This window comes from Gracilinanus agilis, chromosome 3 (genome assembly GCF_016433145.1).
Source record: "Gracilinanus agilis isolate LMUSP501 chromosome 3, AgileGrace, whole genome shotgun sequence".
Taxonomy (NCBI): Eukaryota; Metazoa; Chordata; class Mammalia; order Didelphimorphia; family Didelphidae; genus Gracilinanus; species Gracilinanus agilis.
The window spans coordinates 29,770,059-29,790,764 of NC_058132.1; the positions used below are offsets into that span (position 1 = coordinate 29,770,059).

Below are 20,706 nucleotides of genomic sequence, written 5' to 3' on the forward strand. Positions count from 1 at the left end.
GATCAGGGGTGTTTCAGACACAGCAGACAGCCTTGCCCCAAGATCCCACGCAATCAGGGTAGAGACCTCAGGGATTTTGCCCCCGCAGCTTTCTGGCCCCGCAGTGTGTGTCGAGCCACTGGAGCAGGAAGCTTGGGCATCCTGTCTCCCAGCACCGTTTCTCCCTCTTCTGAGCCACCACTTTCCCATTCATTTCCTCTCCAGGTCCGGGTCTGGCGATACCTTAAAGGCAAAGAGGTGGTTACCCATGAGATCCTGCTTGATGGTGGAAACAAGGTGGTAATTGGTGGCTTTGGAGATCCGCTCATTTGTGACAACCAGGTGTCCACTGGGGATACCCGGATCTTCTTTGTGAACCCTGCCCCACGCTACCTGTGGCCAGCGCACAAGAATGAGCTGATGTTGAACTCCAGCCTCATGCGCATCACGCTTCGGAACTTGGAGGAGGTGGAACACTGTGTGGAAGGTGAGTGTGGTCTGGGTGTGTGGGGGGGCCTTGTAGGTCCTTGGCCCTTGCTGGGGGCACCTCTGTCCCCCACTTCCATGTTCTGTGTGGCTTATGAGGACCAAGGAGGACCTAGATTAAAAAAAAAAGTCCTCTTCCATCTTAGAAGCAATATGATGTATTATATATAAAATCAGTACTGTCTAAGCAGTGAGGGTTAAGTGACTTGCCCAAGGTCACACAGCTAGGAAGCACCTGAGGCCAGATTTGAGCCCTCTCCTCCAGGCCTGGCTCTCGATCTCCTGAGCCTCCTGGCTGCCCCCCTTCCTCTGATGGGTTCTTGCTTCTTGTTGGAGAGGGCTTGAGGCCCCCCAGCTGTTCCCGTGTGGGGCGGGTGATGTGCTTTGTCATTCTCCATATGCTCCTCCGCCACGGCTGCTTTTTTGGCCCAGGGAGAGACTTTCTTTGGCCTCTTCTGGCCTTGACCTCAGCCTCCCCAGACGGCCCCCACCCTCGCCGAATTCCTGGCCCGACGCCAGGTCCTAGGCCTGGGATGTGGTGACGTTGGCCAGCCGCGCCAGCCGCCCTCCCTGGGGATCTCTGGGCGGAAGCACCGTCCTCAGGGGCTGAGAATTCCCAAACTCTGTGTCCTTCGCTGCCTCTCCCTTTGGGGCGCCGGGGTAAGGGGACAGCTTGTGGCTGGCTGCTGCGAGGGCCAGGCGGGAGGGGGACCAGGACCGGCACCTTTTCCCTGGGAAAGCCGGGGGTCTGTTCCTGGGACGTGGGGATGCTGGGGATGCTCGAGCCGGGGCGCTCGTTTAGATGCTGAGAGGAGCTGCGGAGAGTGGGAGAGCCTGCGGGGGAAGCAGCTCAGGAGTTTTTCCTTTTTGGGGGATGGGCATAGCCTCTGGGAAAGGGGGTTCCCCTTGCGGAGAGGAGCCTTCAAACACCACATCAGTGTGAATGAACAAGGATCACCTTAGAATGAACACTGGCGTCTGGACCAGCTTCATAAACGTAGAGCTAAAATCGTCATAGACCCACGACTGAGCCTTTCCCAGGTTCTCCCGGCTGGTCACGGAGAGAGTTTGGACGACAGACCCAACACCCCCTCCTGCTCCAAAATCCTGCTTCTCAGGGACCTGGGTTCAAATTCTGACTACAGCTTACTTGCACAAGTTTTCCCTCTTCTCTGTGGCGGTGATTCGGTGGTCCTTTTCGCCTCTAATGATGCTCTTTGCCAGTTTAACTCGGGGGTGGGGGTGGGGGGAAGAGATGGTTCTGGGATTCTAGAAAGCCAGGACGGGGTCCCTCCTTGTGGCGAGCTATATGCCAGCCTGGCTAAGGGGCCGGGGTGGCTCAGTGGATAGATTCAGAGCCCAGAGTCAGCAGGAACAGCGTTCGAATGTAGCCTGCGACACTTATCCTGGGCAAGTGCTTCCCCCCTGCCTGCCTCAGTTTCCTCATTTGTAAAATGGGGATAATAACAGCACCCACCTCCCATTGTTGTGAGGCTCCAGAAGCAGCCCTCTTTCTACCATATGGTTAAGCTGGGGCACAGAACAGAACTGAGTCACCCAGCTGCCACCCCATAAGTTAACTTGATGGGGGAAGTTGCTGGCAGCTGGGACATGAGGAAGTGTTTATCCTCAGCTTCGATGGAACTGGGGATTCCAGGAGGCAGAGATGAGGAGGCATGGAGGAGAGCTGAGACAAAGATGTGGAGGTGGGATATCTGGTATAAGGAACAGTAAGAAGGCCAGTTCATGGACTTAGGGTCTGTGAAAGGGAGCCGTACATAATAATACAGGTGGAAAAAGGCTTTGAATGCCAAATAGAGGAGTTTGTCATTTATCCTAGAGGACATAGGGAGCCATTGGAGTTTAAGGAGCAGGGGAGTGACCCACTTTGGTATTCCTTGAATTTTCCTCTCAGGGGAGTCCTGGGGTGAATGTGTTGGGCAGTTGGGGAGTCTAGTCTGTCTTGTCTGTCCTCTCCAGGGTTTGGAATAGGGAGAAGGAGCCTCAAGGTCTTGAGCCCTAAAGCAATATCAATCAAGAGGAGAGGTTTCTTTCCTCATCCTGAGGCCTTTCCCCCACCCTCAGCCAGGTGGAAGGAGGCTTAGACCCTCTGCCTTGGATCCAGCATTGTGCAGTAGCTCGATTTCTGTACTTGGAGCCCGGGTAGAGTTCCTGGGTGGAAAATCTGGAGTTCAAATCCTGCCCCGCTGTGTGCCTCACCTTTCTTCCTTAGACTTCAGTTTTCTTGGGGCTGTGGATAGAGCTCTGGGAAGATCCAAGTTTAAATCCAGGCCCAGACACTTCTTAGCAATGTGACCCTGGTCAAGTCATTTCACCCTGTTTGCCTCAGTTTCCTTCTCTGTAAAATGAGCTGGAGAAGGAAATGGCAAGCCTCTCTAGCATCTTTGTCAAGAAAACCCCAAATGGGGTTACAAAGGATCAGATAAGATTGAAAAACAACAAAACAAGTTTGGACCCACGACATTGAAGCTCTCTTCCATCTCTCGGGCTCTGACCTCTGGCTCCTTCCTAGGGGCCCGGGACAGCTGCCCCTCGGGCTGGGAACTTCACCAGGGAAATGGGACAAGGGATACGGGATCAGAGACCGTGGGAGCAGCTAGCTGTCCCCCGGCCCTGGTCCTGGGAAGGGATGTGCCCTCAGTGGGGGTGTGGGGAGGGGCTTCCTCTCCATGGGGGGCTGGGAGTGGTGGTTTCCCATTCCCTTCCCTTTGAAGCCTTTGGAGATGAGGGTTCTGGGGGAGGGGCCCCCCTAGATTCCAGAGCCCAGAGCTCAGCCTCTCCATCTCTGAAGTCTTCCTCCTTGTTCTCTTTCTCGGTGGCTCCCTCCTCAGGACGTGCCCTCCCCGTGCCCAGAATGTGCCCAGAACATCCAACCTGGGGTGTTTGTTTCTGGGCCAGAACTCAGGCCCTCCCTCTGCCCTGCCCTGTGGAGGTCGGGCTGGGGGTGGGGTTCACTGCTTTCAGGATGTCTGGCTGCTTAAAGGGGGGCCCAGGGGGTGAGGACCAGAAATAGAGCCCTGACATCCTCTTTCCCAGCCTCTGTTTGAACCGTGAAGGGAGAGGGCGGGCTAGCCCGCAGCCTCCGTGGCTTGGGGTCCGGGAGACATCCGCTGTCTGCCTGAGCTCCCTTCCGGACCCCCGTGCCTGGGGACGGCCGGGTTACCTACCCCCTGGCCCTCCTCATTACGCTTGTTTTCCTCTCTGTCTGGGAGGACGAAGGTTAGCGGGCAGCGAGGGGCAGGAAGGAAAGGGAGTGGGCGATGTTGTGGCTAGGAGCGTGCGCACGTCGGGGTCAGTCTGGGCCAAAGTGGATCATGGGGGAAGCCGGGCACCCCTCGGACCTGTGACGAAAGAAAGCATTCGTGCCCTCCTCAGTCCCTGACTGGCTTTTCCCAGGTCCAATCTCGGTGTGTCCGGCCCCATGGGATGCAGAAGAAATGGCTCCCATTTCTCAGAGTAGGGGAGACAGAGGAAGAATGGCCCCCCGCTCCTGGGGAGCTTGCAGGACGGGGGAGACTGAGGAAAAGCAGAGCCTGCCCTCGAGGAGCTCACAGTGGGGAGGAGACCTAGACCTTGTCCTGAGAGAGTCAGGGGGTGGGAGCAGCGTAAGACACAGTCCTGACCTCAGGATGCCAGAGGTGGCTGCGGGCATCTCAGAGGGCTTTCCGGATTGGCGAGCCGAGAATTATGGAGGAGATTGGAGGAGTCCTGGCCATTGGCAGGGATGAGAAGGGTTATGTTTGGGGTTTGATCCTACTGTATTTTAGTAGTCAATCAGCAAGCTGAGAAGTGCCTGTAATTCTTCAGCTCAGACTTTTCCACAAGGAGGACTCCCTCTCCCAGTGCAGCTCAGTGTTCTCTCTGACTCACGAAGGCTAGAATTGCCTAGATCACTTTGTATTTATGTGACTTTTCCAAGGTCACTCTGCCAGGATGACTCAGAGGTAGGATTTGAATGCAGGTCTTTCTGGCTTCCAGGCTGGTCCTCCATGCCTTGCTGCCCCTTGAATAAATAAATAAATAAGAGGATTCTTGAGTCTCTCCCCATTATTAAAGCTCATGAATTGATCAGCCAAGGTTTTAGATTGTAACCCTCTTTTAAAAAACCCCCAAATCCCCCATTACTTTCCATCTTAGAATGATTACTAAGTATTGGTTCCAAAGCAGAAGAGTGGTAAGGGTAGGCAATGAGGGTCAAGTGACTGGCCCAGGGTCATCCAGCTAGGAAGTGTCTGAGGTCAAATTTGAACCCAAGACCTCTCATTTCCAGGTCTGGTTCTCTATCCACTGAGCCACCCAGCTGCCCCCTGATAGTGGCTCTCTTGAGGGCAAAATCAGATCACTACTTACCTTGGATCTCTTGTGTCAGCCCTGAGTCTTGTGTCATTAGCAGGCACTTGATAAATGTTAGAAAGGACAGGGAATTCCGGCCATGGCACAGAGTGCTCTGAAGGACACCCTAGACAGAGGAGTTTGGACTTTGTTCTTTCACAGCTTGGGAGCCATTTAGGGTTCTGGAGCAGAGGAGTGATGCAGTCAGCTCTCGTACCTTAGCTGGGTGAAAGGATGGACCAGAGAGGAGGGAGACAGAAGGAAGGGAGCTGAGGCTGTTGCAATAATCCAGGTGAGAAGAGATGAGAGAGTGTAAGGGGACAGATGGGAGAGAGAAGGCAGAAGCCATGCCCATAGGACTTGGCCACTGATTGGATGCTGGGGGTGAGGGAGAGGCAGAGGAGGGTCAAAGATCACCATCTCAGGGGATTTTAGAGCTGGAAGGGATCTGAGAGCTTATTGAGGATAAAACATAAAATCTCCATTTAAAGCTTTCCACAATCTGGCTCTCACATACCTTTCCACACTTATATTTCACGTTACCTCCCTTCCTGAATTCTCCTTTCTAGTCAGACTGGTTTGCTAGCTGTTCTCTGTACAGGACATAATCTTTTCCCACCTCCATGCCTTTGAACAGGCTGTTCCCCTCCTCTACCTTACAATACACTTCCTCTTCTCTGCTACTTGGAATCTCTAGCCTTCTTCAAGTACCACTTAGGTGCTTTGGGATCCTTGCCCCCGGTCCCAGATGTTCATTAGACTCCCTCTCTGGAAGTCACTTTGTATTTGAAAAACTTCTGGGTTAGTGGCTAGAGAGCTGTCCTCTGAGTGAACGGTGAATGAATGAATCACTGGCTGGGTGCCAAGCACTGGGGCTACAGCTAGAAAATCAAGATGCTCCTGATCTCCAGGGGCTCACTCCAACTTGGGGGGGGTGGTGTGGGGGAGGGGAGAACATATAAAAGAGTTTCACTCTAGGGCAGACAGAAAGTCACAAGAGTCCCAAGATGCCTCAGTAGAGCAGGTGGCATGACCTAGAAGTCTTAGGATCCATAGAGAGCTAAGATGGTGGGTCTCTTAGTAGGGCAGGTAGCAAGACTTAAGAGTCTTTAAGGCTCCATAGGGAGCTAAGATGGCGGGTCTCTTAGTAGGGCAGGTGGCATGACCTAGAAGNAGTCTTAGGATCCATAGGGAGCTAAGATGGCGGGTCTCTTGGTAGGGCAGGTGGCAAGACTTAAGGCTCCATAGGGAGCTGAGATGGTTGTTCTAGAGGACTACAGGGTTTAGAGTTAAGGCTGATGGTGAGGCTTATTCCAGGTCTTCTTCTCTCTCTTCACCTACTGGTTCATTCATCTTGTAGGATCCCACCTGGAAGGGACCTTAGAGGCCATCAATTCCAGTTCCCTCATTTTATAGAAGAGAAAACTGAGGCACAAGTGAGCCTACTTGATCAAAGGCCTGGTGGCCCCTTATCTCAACAGAAGGAATGCAGCCTGGGAGAGGGGGGAGTTGATGGTAGGGGCACCCTGGTAGTGATGGGTGCTGTGAAGTGGTGGCCATCTTTGGTAATGGGTCCTTATTGCCAATAAAATCATAGATCCAGTTCAAAACCTTCAGATATTATTATTATCATTTAAAACCCTTACCTTCTTGTCTCAGAACCAGTATTGGTTTTAAGGCTGAAGAGCACAAGGGCTAGACAATGGGGAGTAAGTGACTTGCCCAGGGTCACCTAACTAGGAAGTGTCTGAGGTCAGATTTGAACCCAGGACTTCCCCTCTCCAGGCCTAGCTCTCTATCCATTGAGCCATCTAGCTGCCACATTCCTAAATATTATTAGTCAATGGTAGAAATGTGTGAGAGAATGTAGCTTAGTGGATAGAAAGCTGCTCTCAGAACCAGAAAGACCTAATTTCAAGTCTTGCCCCTGACCCATACTTGCTGTGTGAGCCTTGGGCAAATCACTTGATTTTTTTTCATTATTCCAGGTAATTCTTATAAGATCATAAATGTGGGGGCAGCTAGGTAGCACAGTGGATAGATCGCCAAGTCTGGAGTCTGGAGGACTTGGATTCAAATCAGACTTCTGAGGCTTCCTAGCTGTGTTACCTTGGGCAAGTCACTTAACCCTAATTGCTCAGTCCTTACTACTCTTCTGCCTTAGAACCTGTACTGAGACAAAAGGTAAGGGTTTTAAATAAAGGATTATAAGTGGCAGAGGACGACTTCTTCCCTCTATCCAGTCAAAATCATTGGTCTAGCCAGAAAAAAAAAATACCTTGTTTTCTCCGTCCGAGTCTGTGTCAGACATGATTTCCCTGCACGCAGGGCCTGCGTGGTTTGGGTTTGGTGGCTGCCTCCTCAGACCGGCCCAGTTTAAACTCTAAATTAATAAATTCTGGTTCAGTACAGATGAGAAGGCCCTGCCCCCATCTTGGGTATTTGGCCATGAATCTTTTGGAAATTAAACGTGAACAATTGCCTTTGATGGGAATTTGAGCCTATATATTGGGGAGATGTTAGTGTCATCTATCAGTGGTGGTGTGGAGGGTCCAAGGAGGGCAGCTTTAGGGAGGGAGAGGCTGAGCTTGGATCTAGCCGTGCTCCTTTGGAGATTTTAGCGGGTGGTACCCAGGAGGCAGCTGGAAAACCAAGGCCTGAAGCTCTGGGGAAGGGCTGGGGCTGGAGGGAGGGATTTGGCAATCATTACCTAAGGCTAAAACCCTGGGATAGATGACTGAATGGGAGGTAGCTTGGCAGAGTTGATAAGACTTGAGAATGAAAGCCTTGGGTTCAAATTCCTCCTCAGATACTGAGCTAAAGCAGGTTCATTTGCTGTCTTTGTGCCTCAGTTTTGTCATTTGTAAAATGAGGTTCTTGGTCGTCGACGGCTTCCGCCAACCGTGGTCCTCTGAGATGGTTGAACCAGTGAGTAGAGACAAAAGGGCCTAGGACAGAGCTTTGGGGAGGGGAGCAGGAAGGGAAGATGAAGCAGGACTAATCAGAATGACTTTTCTGCCCCAGGAGCCAAAGTCCAAAGGCCCAAATGACTAATTAACCCTGAGTTTGGGTGATGGCACTGGTGCAAGGTTGGGGCAACTGTCAGTGTGACTCAGTCACTAGGGTGGCCAGCAGCCAGAATGTGCACTGGTGGGGCGGGGTGCTTCTCAGGAGCATGAAAGAGCCCTGAGTCATACTAGGGGTGCCCTACCCCGTGCTTGCCTTCCTCAGGTAGGCAGATGCTGGCCTTTGAGGTTCATTGACTGGGAGATTTATGGCTGATGGCGACCTTAGAGATGATCTCATTCAACATCTTCATTTTACACACGAGGGAAAGGAGTTTCTGAGAATTGAAGGGACTTACGCAAAGTCACTGAGCTAGCTAAGCGGCAGGTCCTCTGACTCCAAATCTCGTGTACCAGATTGTTTCTCTTTGTTAGTTTATAGTAGAAAGTAAGTGCTTAGTTTCTTGTTGCCAAGAGGCTGCCAGAAAGGTCAGGGCCTGTTGTCTGATTGCCAAGAAGCTGCCTTAAGCAGCCACCTGATGGAGGGCGAGTGAAATACTGGACTTGAGGCAGGAAGAAGACCTGAGTTCAAATCTTACCTCTGACACTGTGTGACCTTGGGCAAGCTATTTCTGAGTTTGTTTCCCCCTTTGTATGAGTGGTAATAAATTTGGCACCTACATTACAAAGTTTTTCTGAGAATTAAATGAGGCAGAAGTATTTAGGTAGCACAATGGATAGAGTGCTAGGTCAAGAGTCGAGAGGACTTGAATTCAAATCTGGACTCAGACATTTCTTGGTTGCATGACCCTGGGCAAGTCACTTAACCCCAAGTACCTAGCCCTTGCTGCTCTTCTGTCTTAGAATTAATACTAAGATAGAAAGTAAGGATTAAAAAAAAAAGGAAGGAAAAAACACTTTTGAACATCTACTGTGTGCCAGGCACTGTGCTAAGTGCTTTACAAATATCTTATTTGATCCTCACAAAAACTCTTTGGTAGGAACTATTATCCCCATTTTACAGATGCAGAAACTGAAGCAAACAATAGTTCAGTGACTTGTCTGGGTCACACAGCTAGTCAGTGCAGACTAGATTTGAATTCAGGTCTTCTTAACTCCAGGGTCAGAGCTCTGTCTATCTACTATGCTACCTATTGACCTTCTATATAGATAATAAGCTCTGAAGTAAGATTCAAATTTTTGAGTTTAGAACCAGTGTTCTTTCCACTGGCCCACTGTGATTCTCAGAGGACCTGAATTCAAATCCTGGTTCTTCCACTTAAATATCAGTATGACCTTGGTCAAGTCCCTCACCTTCCTGGGTCTTAGTTTCCTTATCTCTAGAAGAATGGGCCTGGGAAGCCCCTTTGAGCTCTGGCTCTATAATCCTCTTAAGTTCTTCAACCTCAGTTTTCTTCCCTATAAATTGAGAGAGTTAGAAGAGATGGTCTGGGAGAACCTCCCTCAGCTTTAGCCCTGGCTTCTCTGAGGTCTTCTAGAAACACTTACCAGACTCCTCCATTGAACTTAGGCAATGGAGATGGAAAGTCTGAAGGACAAAAAGCCCTGCCCTCAAAGAACTTACATTCATTTTATGGGAAAGGAGACTCCTCGCTTTCCAAAAATAGTTTCTTACTAGTTTGAAAAGATCTTACATTCCTTTGGGGAGGGGGAGGGGGATTTCTGAGTCCCTTTTCCCACTTTCACACCTTTGAAAAGACTGTCCCTTCCTCCCAATCTCCTTAGAATATACCTCTTCTTCTCTTCTGCTCCTTGGCCAGATGGGATTTCTCACTCAACATTCTGTTTTGTTTTTTGTTCTTTTTTTTTTTTTTAAACCCTTGTACTTTTCGGTGTATTGTCTCCTAGGTGGAAGAGTGGTAAGGGTGGGCAATGGGGGGTCAAGTGACTTGCCCAGGGTCACACAGCTGGGAAGTGGCTGAGGCCGGGTTTGAACCTAGGACCTCCTGTCTCTAGGCCTGACTCTCACTCCACTGAGCTACCCAGCTGCCCCTCAGCATTCTGTTTAGAGCTCAGAAACCCAACCTAGAGAAGGTGATGAGGGCAGGACAGGCATGGGGTAGAGGACATTATTGGTGGGAAGAGCCATGAATATTGAGTAAGAAGAGATAGGATGTCTAATTCCAGCTTTGTGCCTTCTCCTCAACTACCTTTCTAATTGCATGACCGTGTCATTTTGGGCATCTCCATCTCCTGATCAGAAAAAAAAGGAAGTTTGGAGTAGATGACCTTTGTGGCTCCTTCTAGCACTGAATCTATGATTCAAAGATGGATATATATATATATATATATATATATATATATGTATATGTATATACACACACACACACATATATACCCAATGGAATTGCTTGTCAACTCTAGGAGGGGAGAGAGACAAAAAGAATCATGTAACTATGGGAAAAAATAAAAAATTTAATAGGGAAATAAAGCAAAAAACAAAGATAGATCAACAGGGATCAGGAATTGGGACCTGGGCTTAAAGAGAGCCCAAACACTTATTTGGGGCTGATAGGCTAGAGTAGAGTTCTTATGGGGGCAACAAGGAATCAGGAATCAAGGGACAAAATTACACTGACCAATACCAATGAGTGAGTGTGTGTGTGTGTGTGTTGTGTGTGTGTGTGTGTGTGTGTGTGTGTGTGTGTTTGTGTTTGTGGAATGGTGAGGGGAGAAAGAGTCCTAGGTTAGGAGTCATAGGGCCTGTATTTGAATCTGATGTTGCTACTTCTGAACTGAAAGACTTTGGGAAAAAAAAATTCCCTGGGCCTCAGTTTTTCCATCTGTGAAAGGGGTAGGAGTTCTACTCAGACTCTAAAGGTCCTTTTGAACTCCAAGCCTATGATCCTACAATCCCTTCCTTCCTACTCTGTCCCACTTACTCAAGGTGAAGCTTCACCCACTGAAGGAATATAATGAATTGTAGGATTCTGGAATTATTATTCAATTCCACAGGTATTTTTTAAAGTTCCTTAAATTTACTAAGACAAAAGAGAAGCAGGTTATGCCCTCAAGGAACTCACATTCTTTAAAAAATAATTTCCTAAATCTATAGTGTAATAATTAAAATTGGGTGGCCAAATGTAATAATGGTTAAAAAGAATTGTTGTGGTCGCCATTTATAAAATTAACTCTTAAGTCATGAGGATGATAGTAGCTTTAGTAGCTTTATTACAGCATGGTAGAGATAATAAAGAGGGAAATGTAGGAAGGAGGTAGAAAATATTGCCTAACTAAATTAACTAAGTCTGGATCCGAGTGCCTCACCAAAGAGAGCATTCCACCGAAGACAGGAGAAGAGCCGAAAGGCCAATGTCTCTAGCCAGGGTCTCCTCAACCCAAGTGAGTTACGGAAGCCAAACTCCTAGAGCCGCCAGTGTAGAAGTCCTCCAACACAGAAGTGCCATGCAGAAGAATCCCTCTTTCAAGAAGAGCCACCAAGGCAACAGAATTGAATGGCTCACTTTTATAAGCAGTTTTCTCCACATCACTTCCTGTCTCTGGTTTCTCCTTCCTTTCACTGTGGGCTGGTCTATCACATCTCAGGAGCCAATCAAAGTCTCTCAATTTGCCTAGCACTGTTGCTGAGGGGGGACAGTGCTTGTGGTCTTTTAGGACTAAATATTAATGACTAAGTAAGTGTGAAATCTCTTTGTTAAGTATATACTTCAAGTTCCTGATTGATTAACTTAAAATAGACAAAGAGAATTAAAAAATTCCCTTTCACAATAGCCATACTCCCCATTTTAAAAATCTTTATACCTTGGGGCAGCTGGGTAGCTCAGTGGATTGAGAGCCAGGCCTAGAGACAGGAGGTCCTAGGTTCATCTGGCCTCAGAAACTTTCTAGCTGTGTGACCCTGAGCAAGTCACTTGACCCCCATTGCCTACCCTTACCACTCTTCTGCCTTGGAGCCAATTCACAGTATTGTCTCCAAGGCGGAAAGTGAGGGTTTAAAAAAAATCTTTATACCTTATTTTTATTGTTATTTCTTACTCTATCATGTTCATTTCCAAATCATCTCTCCCTATATTCCATGAGTTGTCTTTGTAACAAAATTTTAAAAACAACTCTTATCTTCTGTCTTAGTATCAATTCTAATAGTGGCAAGGGTAAGACAATGGAGGTTAAGTGACTTGTCTAGGGTCACATAGCTAGGAAGTGTCTGAGGCCAGCTTTGAATCCAGGTCCTCTTGACCCCAGCCGGGTACTCTATCTATTATGCTACCTAACTGGCCCAATAACAAAGATTTTAAAATGAAGAAGAAAAAGGCCAGCTTAGCAAAAATCATCAACACGTTGACTGTTTCTGACAGCTTATGCAGTATTTCACATTCATAGTCCCTCACCTTTGCAGTGAAGGCAGGGAGATACATTTCCTCAGCTTCGATTGGGGCAGAGTCTATTACATACTGAACTGAGATTTTCGTTTTTTTGGGCAGAGGAAAAAGTCTTTCCATTTCTATTGTTGAAGGTATCATGTCTATTGTTTTCCTTGTTTTGTTTGCTTTGGCTCTTAGAAGTCTTCCACAACTCCTCGGAATTCTTCATTTTCATCTTTTCTGACAGGACAACAATATTCCATCACATTCCTGTACCCTAATTGCCCTTCCCCAGTTGATTAGTGACTACCTTGTTACTGTTAGCACGGTGTTGCAAAACTACATTAAGACTGAATACTTTGTGTTTTGGTATATTTGGGATCTCTTTGCCCCTTGCCTTTGTCCTTTTTGAAATTAACTGTCAACTAGTAGCATTTCTGGGGTATAGCATTTTGAGTTACTTGAGCATAATTCCAAGTTGCTCTCCAGAATGGTTAGATAATTTTCAGCTCCACCAACAATGTATTAATGTGCCTCTCCTTAGCCTCTTCAACACTGTCTGTTTACTCCTTGTTATCTTTGACAAGAGGCCCCCTATTCCCTTTTTCTAGTTGAGGAAACAAGTCCAGAAAGGGAAATTTTAATTTGTCAAAGTTCATAGTTAAATCAGTAGCTGCTGTGGAACCGAGCTCTAGGGGGGAAAAATAGGTCTGCATCACAAAGAGGGCTTGGGGTTAGGAAATACTGCCCTCCCATCAGAGCTGTCCCAAAGTGGGTTGGGGAGCAGGGACTTCCTCCCAAGTAGAGGCCCTCAGGCAAAGACTTCTGTTGGGGGTGAGCCTTCTTGTCTGGGTGTGAGTTGGACGAGATGCTTTTGAGGTCCCCCTTCAGGGATCTGTGACCAGAATCTGGGCTCCTTGGATGGAGGGTGTCACCTGCTTGTCTCTGTCATGGTGAGGTGATAATTAGCTCATATTAATATGAAGACTGGTTGTTCTTCCCTGCCTCCCCCAAAGAGTCCTCTGACTGTTCTTAGGGCCATGAGGCTTAGAGCTGGAAAGTACATTAGGGTGAGAGTTCTGCCCAGTTATTTTCAGAGAGGAGAAAAGCAGCAGAGATTCCTTTACTTAAACTCTGAGCCCTGAATATCTCAGTTTCTCTAACCTCTGACCTTTTCCCCTGAAGCCTGTGGATTTTTTTTTTTTTGTACTTTGATGTTTTCTAACTTTTTTTTTATCTCTTATTTTTTTAGTCTCAATTCTGAAACAAAAGAGTGGCAAGGGCTAGGCAATTGGAATTAAGTAACTTGCTTAGGGTCATGCAGCTAGGAAGAATTTGAGGCCAAATTTGAACCCAGGTCCTCCCAACTCCAGGCCCGGTGTTCTTTTCCTCTGTGCTACCTTACTGCCTTTGTTTCCTGACATTTTTTTTTTTTTTACCCTCACCTTCCATCTTGGAGTCAATACTGTGTATTGGCTCCTAGGCAGAAGAGTGGTCAGGGCTAGGCAATGGGGGTCAAAAGACTTGCCCAAGGTCACACAGCTGGGAAGTGTCTGAGGTCAGATTTGAAAGACTCTAGGCCTGGCTCTCAATCCACTGAGCTACCCAGCTGCCCCTGTTTCCTGACATCTTGAGGAGGAATAAACTAATAATTGACATATAGTACTTCACAACATCTAGTGTCTTCCAGACATTATCCCCATTTCACAGATGAAATTGAGATTCCGAGAAGTTCCCCCTCCCCAGGAGAGAATGTAAAACCATTGAGGGAAGGGATTATTTTTGTATCTGGCACTCAGTTGGTGCTTAATAAATGCATTTTTTTGGATTGGGTTAAATGAAATGCTTTGCATTTCAATAAATGAATGCATTAAACATTAGAGGCTGACTTTGTGTCCAGGTTTCTCTTGGTTCCCATTGTCTGTGTTGGGAACCAGAAAATCTGGGAATAGGACAGGGGTCCAAAAGTTCTGTTCCTCCAGATCTTTTCCTCCTGAGCCCTACAGGAATGGGGGATGAGGGCTGCTGATGCTCAGGGAAAGGTGGGTACCCCAAAGGGTACCACCCAAGTCAGCAGCCTGGAAATCTGAAGTGGGGAGTGGGACTTGGTTTGTTCTTCTCTTTATACACCCTCGGGCCCAACACCAGCCACCTCGGTCTGGAGGAGATCTCCAGTCTCTCTGCCTTTGCCCATGCTGTGCCCCATGGCCCAAAAGTACCCTCTTCTCTTTAAAATTCCTCCTTTCTTTCAAGGCTCAGCTCAGAAGCTGCCTTCTCCCTGCAGTCTTTCCTGATTGACCTGCAGCTGCTAGTAGCCTTCCCCCCAGTTATCTCGGCTTCATTTTTCTCTGTTATGCTTATGGTGAGGTCTGTGACTGCATTAATGTGGGGAGCTCCTGGCTCTGAGGAATGGCTCCTCCTCATACAGGGGATGTTCTCTAGACCGTACAGTCTTAGGGAGTCACCGGAGCACCAAGAGATTAAATCATAGAATCAGAGCCAGAGGAGGTCGCAGCGTCCAACGCCCCCTTTTTCCAGAGGAATCTGAGGCACAGACTGAAGACGACAAGCTTGCCTAGCATGGAGGGACCCTGGAGAGCAGGAGGGTGGCTGCTCCCTTCTCACAATGTGGAGGAATCCCAAGCAAACACGCCTTTGTCCCTGAAGTCCCCGACCCCCAGGCTTCTCCGGCCTGGTCAGGCAGGGCAGGGCAGGGCAGGGCAGGGGCCAGGCTCCTGCTTCTAGATAATTCATGGCTCTGTGGCTGAAAGCACGTGGGGGAGGGGAAGGGGCAGAAGGGCTGTTTCCTGGTAGATGTTTCTCTCCAAGGCCCAGCCTCTGAGTTCTGGGCCTCCCCCAGGTCTCCCTAATGCTTTAAATGAAGGCAGGTTGGGGAGAGAAAGTCGGGCCCTGTACTGCTCCTCTCCCCAGGGTAGGACTCTCAAGCCTTTTTCAAGGGCCGCTGGGGAAAGCTCCTCCACCCCAGTTTGCCCAGCGTAATCTCTGCTTCTCTGATCTCTGGGCCCATGGCCAGAGCCAACAGCATTCCGGGCATAGCTGGGACAGGTATGTCTCCTGGGAGCCCCCTGCCCCCCCACCTCCGGCCAGACAGCCACAGCTGGGCAGGAGAGCCTGGGAGGAGGAGGAGGAGGGGGAGAATTCTTGCTTTAAGCGTCCTCCCTGGGATCAGGGGGATCTGTGACCCACGTGGCTCCCTCTCCCAAGAAAGGGCTGGGCTTGGGAGTCGGCAGGTGGTGAAGGAGAGCTCCCCATCCTCCTTGCCCGCATCCAGCCTCTGTCAGCTTTTCTTCCCCCAGAGGGGGCGGGGAGGGGCTCAGGAATTCCCCGGCTCTGTTTTTGGGGGCCTCCCAGGGTTGCCAGTGCTCAGCCTCTACCCCAACTGCCTCTTGGCCCTCCCTGAGAGGCTTGGGCACTGCCCACATTCCAGGGCCAGGTGTCTCAGGTGGTCACTCCTCACCGGTTCGGAACTCTGGCGGTGCTGGGAGCTCTGCCCTCTCTCTAGTGATCGATCCCCAAGAGAAGGGGCATTCTGGCCACGTTCAATTGTCCAGGGTCCGGCTGTCTATGGGTGGAGCAGAGATGCCTAAGCTGGGTTCCAAGGACCCCTGGGGCCTCACTCATAGCTCTCAGGGGATCCCCGAGCTTATGATGATGATCACTTCCTTATATTTATTATTATTATTATGTCAAATATTTTTATACCTGCTTGGTTTTCTTTATAATATTATATCTTATTTTATGCTTTTAAAAACACTATTCTGGGGGCAGCTGGGTAGCTCAGTGGATAGAGCTCTAGGCCTGGACATGGGAGGTCCTGGGTTCAAATGTGACCTCAGACACTTCTTGGTTGGGTGACCCTGGGCAAGTCACTTGACCCCCATTGCCTAACTCTCACTACTTTTCCATCTTAGAATTGATACTAAGACGTAAGGTTCAGGTTTAAAAAAATGACTTTAAGAGGAAGCACATAGACTTCACCAGACTGGCTGCCCAAGGGGCCCAGGTCACAGAGAAGGGGGAGAACCCTATGGTAGACAACTGGATGCTGGAAGGGACCTCGGAGGCCTCCTGATAGTTCATGGAGAGGGGAAACCGAGGCCCAGGAGGTCGGGACGCTCCTGGGGTCACCCGGGATATAAGGGACTTGATTCTGAACCCCCAAGCCTCTTGGATGGGGAGATTCTCCTACCCCCTACAGGGTGGCTGGAGACCACGGGGGCCACGAGGGGGCCTTGGGGACTGGCTCCCGCTTTTAGTAGACCGAGTGTCGAAGGGGAATCGGGGAGTCTTGGGTTCGGATCCTACCCTCCCTGAGCCTCGGTTTCTTCTGCTGCACAATGGGGAGCACGATGCTTGCGATGCCTTGGGACGGCGTGGAAGTGGAACTCGGGTGTCAGTTGTGGGTGCTCTTGAACGCCGCTCTCCGAGGGAAGCAGGACCCTCGGCCGATGGCTCTTGCTGGACCCGCTCCGTCCCTGCTCCGCGGGCTTTCATCCAGCCGGGAGAGTGGCCGGACCGTGGGCACGGGTGCCAGGCAGAGGCTTCCTCTGCGTGGCGTCCGGCCCCTCTGTGCCACGTGTCTTCTGGCCGCCTGGGAAGTCGCTGTTACAATAACAAGGCTAAGCCCTTGGCGAGGACGCTGGCTCCGGGGGGGTCTGCCTGGGTGGCCGAGGCCTGGAGCAGGGCATCGGAGCCCGGCTGCAGTCTGGGCACGGGCAGGGGCCTGAGGATGGGCCGGTCAGGCTTGGACGTGGCCTCAGGCCCGTCCGTGGCTGCCCCGGGGGGTCGGCGGCTCCTGCACTCTGTTCATCCCCCCCTGCTTCTGTGGGTGGCGATGGGGGAAGGGAACAAGGCCTGACCAAAGGATCGAGGCTCCCCACTGTCCCCCCAGTGGTGGAGGGTGCCTGGAGAGGCTCCGATCATGGGGTTCTGCTCAGGCCTGGGCAGCTGTTCCCGCAGAGGGTCTTGGCTCCTCTTGGGTTGGGGTCCAGGGACGAGGGAGGGGTAGGGGAGAGGGTTCTGCCCTTCAGCCCGCCGCCGCCGCTCCCTCTCCCCTCAGCCTTCTCAGATCGGCCCGGGCCTGGTCCGGCTGCCACTTGGGGGGCTTTTCTCCGTATTGTCCCCCCTTCTGCCCAAGCTCGTTTGTCCCTCTTCCTCCTGGGGGAGGCGTAGATATTCCCATCTGCCTGTCGGGCCGTTGGTCCCGGGTTCCCTCTCCTGACCCCGAGCCGTCTGTGCCCCCTGACTTGGGTGTGGGGTGCCCTGGCATTCCGAGGGCCCCTCCTCTAGGCCGAGGCTCCAGGGTGGGGGGGTGGGCACGCAGGTCTGGGCTTGGCCAGAGCACGTCTGGAATTTCCCATCAGTCTGAGAAGTGTGGGGCGGGGATGTGGGGGTGTCTGGCAGGTGGGTCCCTGGGGATGGGGAAGAGGGGGTGTATGGAGCCGGCGTCTGGCCTCGCTGTGACCTTGAGGAGGGGAGGCCGGCCTGTCTTTGCTTGCCCCGGCCAGGCGTGTTCAGACCTCCCTTTCCCGGGCGTGCGGACCTGTGTGGGCAGGACCTGCGCCTTCTCCCTCTTTCTCTGTCCCAGGATGTTTTTTGTGTGTGTGTGTGAAGGACTGAAAAGCACCCCATTGCAGGATGGGGGGGCAGGATGGTTTGGTCTCTACCTCAACATCCTCACCTGTAAAATGGGGACCATAATAGCCCCTCACTGCCCAGGGCTGTGCCCTTTGCAAACCTCAAACTCCCTAGAAATGGGGGTTGTTTGGAGACACAATTTTCAAGTCTGGGGCTGGGGGGGGACTTGGCTGTGGGAGAGACTTCTGAGCCCCCCTTCTCAGCCCTCCCCGGCTTGGGTGACAAAGGGGGAGCCTCCCTCCCTCCCTGATCTAATGGAAAGGGCTCTTGGCTTTTTCCGTAGCTCTTCCATCTGCCTCTCCTCCCCCATCCCCCAGGGGGGGCCTGGCCGGGGGCTCCCACACCCAAACCATTCAGGAAAAAAAAAGAAAAGCTTGTTGGGGTGGCTGTTTTCCTGGCCTGTCTACACTGGCCCTCGGCATCTACACGGCTCCTCCATCTCCCCGCAGTGTGTCCTTTGAGAAAAGCCCTTTCCGGTGATCCACAAGCCAGTGCCGTGGGCTGTTTTCCTCATTTTGTAGGGGAAGAGACAGGATTCGCCTCTCACCATGAAAGGCCTGGGTGGGGGGGCACCGTCTGGCGGAAGCCTTGCCTTTTACAGAGGAGGACACCGAGGCAGGGTGGGCTGAAGTCCCCCCTTGGCAGGGCTGCGGGGAGAACGCTGGGCTCCTGATGTCTAGACCGGGGAGTCATGGAGGATGGGGGTGGGAGGCAGGACTGCTCAGGAAGTCCCTGCTCCGCTGTTCTCTCTGCCCAGGACTCCTGGGTCCTCCCCCAGCTTATAAAGCGGGTCATGGGTGCCTGCCGAGGAAAGCCCTCCCCACCCCGGGACACCACCCCCAGGTTTGCTCAGCTCTGGTCTCTCCGCCGCCCGCCGCGCTGCAGCGTCCTGTGCCCAGACTGTCAATGAGCCCCCTTCCCCCTTCCCCTCCTGTTGGCCGGGGAGCCCAGGGCCCATTGAAGGAGGCTGGGGGAGGGGAGGGGACCCGCTCCCGTGGGGCCAGGGTTTGGGGGGAAGAAAGGGGCTTTGTGAGGCCGACTTGGCTCCAGCAGGGAGCGGCCGGTCCCGAGCCTGGTGCGGAGGCCTGGGGGGTGGCATGGGGGGCTCGGTTCTTCCCGTGCCCATTTTTATTGTCTCACGGCTCCTGGCTGGGCACACAAAGGAGAGAGGGGGGCCTTCTAAGCCCCTGATCTGAGCTCCGGGCTGGGGGGCTGGGAAGGAAGAGCGGGACGCGTTATCTCATCCTCCCCTGCCCCGGCCAGCTCTCCCCTATCTGGAAAAGCAAGTCCAGACCCCCTTCCTGCCCCCACACACATTCCCACCCCTCGTGGGGGCTGCTCTGCTTCCTGTCCAGATGGGAAATGCCCTCCCTGCTCCCCCCTCTGCCCCTTCATGGGAAACCAGCCCGGCCACTCTCCCCCCCAGCCCTGGAAAAACAGCTGCAGAGGCCAGGACTCCTCCCCTTATCTGCCTTCGCCCCGGGATTCCTGGCCCGCCGGGCTCCACATCAAAGGCTCTGGCAGGGAGGGAGCGAGCATCTCTGAGGCCCAGCTCGCCCTCATTCCACAGCCCAGACTGTCACAGAAGGGACAGACTCCCGAGGTCAGGCGGTCCAGCCCAATCCCTAACCCTGCCAGCCATCCTCCAGCCTATTCTGGGAGCCCTCTGCAGACGGGGCGCTCCCTACCTCCCCGGGAAGCCCCTAACACTTTCAGACAACTCTTGCTAAGCAGGAAAGGCTCTCTACCTTCCGTGGGCACCCACTGCTGTGAGCTCTGGGACCCCCCAAATGAGCCTAGCCATCCCCCTCCTCAGGGGAAGCAGTCATGCTCTCGGGTGCACCCACCTTCTGGGATGTCCCGGCTGTGTTTCAGCTACAAATGTCATTTGACCAGGGCAGAGGAGCTCAGGAACGGCCTCTAACTTGCTCCTGGGACCCCCGAGACCACTCAGCTCTGGTTCTTTTTCCCAGATCTGGTGTTAACTATCCCCCACGTCCCAGCCGGGGAACTGTGGAACCTGAGTAACTTTCATAGTTTGGGGGCTCCCAGGAGACCCAGAGAGATGAGATGACTTGCCCTGGGTCACTCTGCTAAGGAGCCACAGGAGGAATCGGCACCCAGGGCTCTGACTCCAATTTTAGCCTCTTCTTTACACTGTCCCACATTGATTCAACCTAAAGTTTTGGCTCATCAAGATTTTATTTTTAAACCCTCACCTGCCTCAGAATCAATACTATGTATTGGTTTCAAGGCAGAAGAGTGGTCACGGCGAGGTAGTGATTGAGATCTTTCTGGATCCTGAGTCCGCTCTCTGTATTTGCTATCCTTTCCAGCCTTGAACCCTCTGTAACTTTGACAAACATGCCATCTGTGCTTTCAGCTAAGTGACTGATGAAAAAATTGAACAGCTCCGGGCCAGTACAGATCCCTGGGGCACCCCACTATGGACCGTTAGGTTGAAATCAAGACCCTTTTTAGGTGAGATTATTCAGTTCTTAATCATGTAACTGTGCTCTCCTCTAGTCCATATACCGCCATCTTATCCATGAGTATATCACGAGACACTTATTTGAATGGTATTTATGACATTTTTCTGATGGACTTCAGTCTTTTAACCCTATCTGAAGAGATGAGGTTAGTCTGGTGTGATTCCCTTTTTCCCATAGTAGTCTCTAGTTCTCGGCAATCACTGCTTCCCTTTCTAAATGTTCAGAGGTCATCCCTTTAATAGTATGTTCTAGAATTTGGCCAGTAATTGAAATTAAGCTTGCCATTTTCTACCTTAATACAATGCATCTATACTCTCTCTCTCTCTCTCTCTCTCTCTCTCTCTCTCTCTCTCTCTCTCTCTCTCTCTCTCTCTCTCTCTCTCTCTCTCT

General features: G+C 51.3%; 1 protein-coding gene across 1 annotated transcript in view; it reads left to right on the forward strand.

Annotated features, from left to right (window-relative positions):
• AGRN (agrin) overlaps positions 1 to 20,706 on the forward strand; it is a 129,840-nt gene that overhangs the window by 45,360 nt on the left and 63,774 nt on the right. The window contains exon 2 of the mRNA XM_044668627.1: positions 89 to 466. Within this exon, the coding sequence (XP_044524562.1) occupies positions 89 to 466 (378 nt within the window). The remainder of the gene's footprint in view (positions 1 to 88; positions 467 to 20,706) is intronic.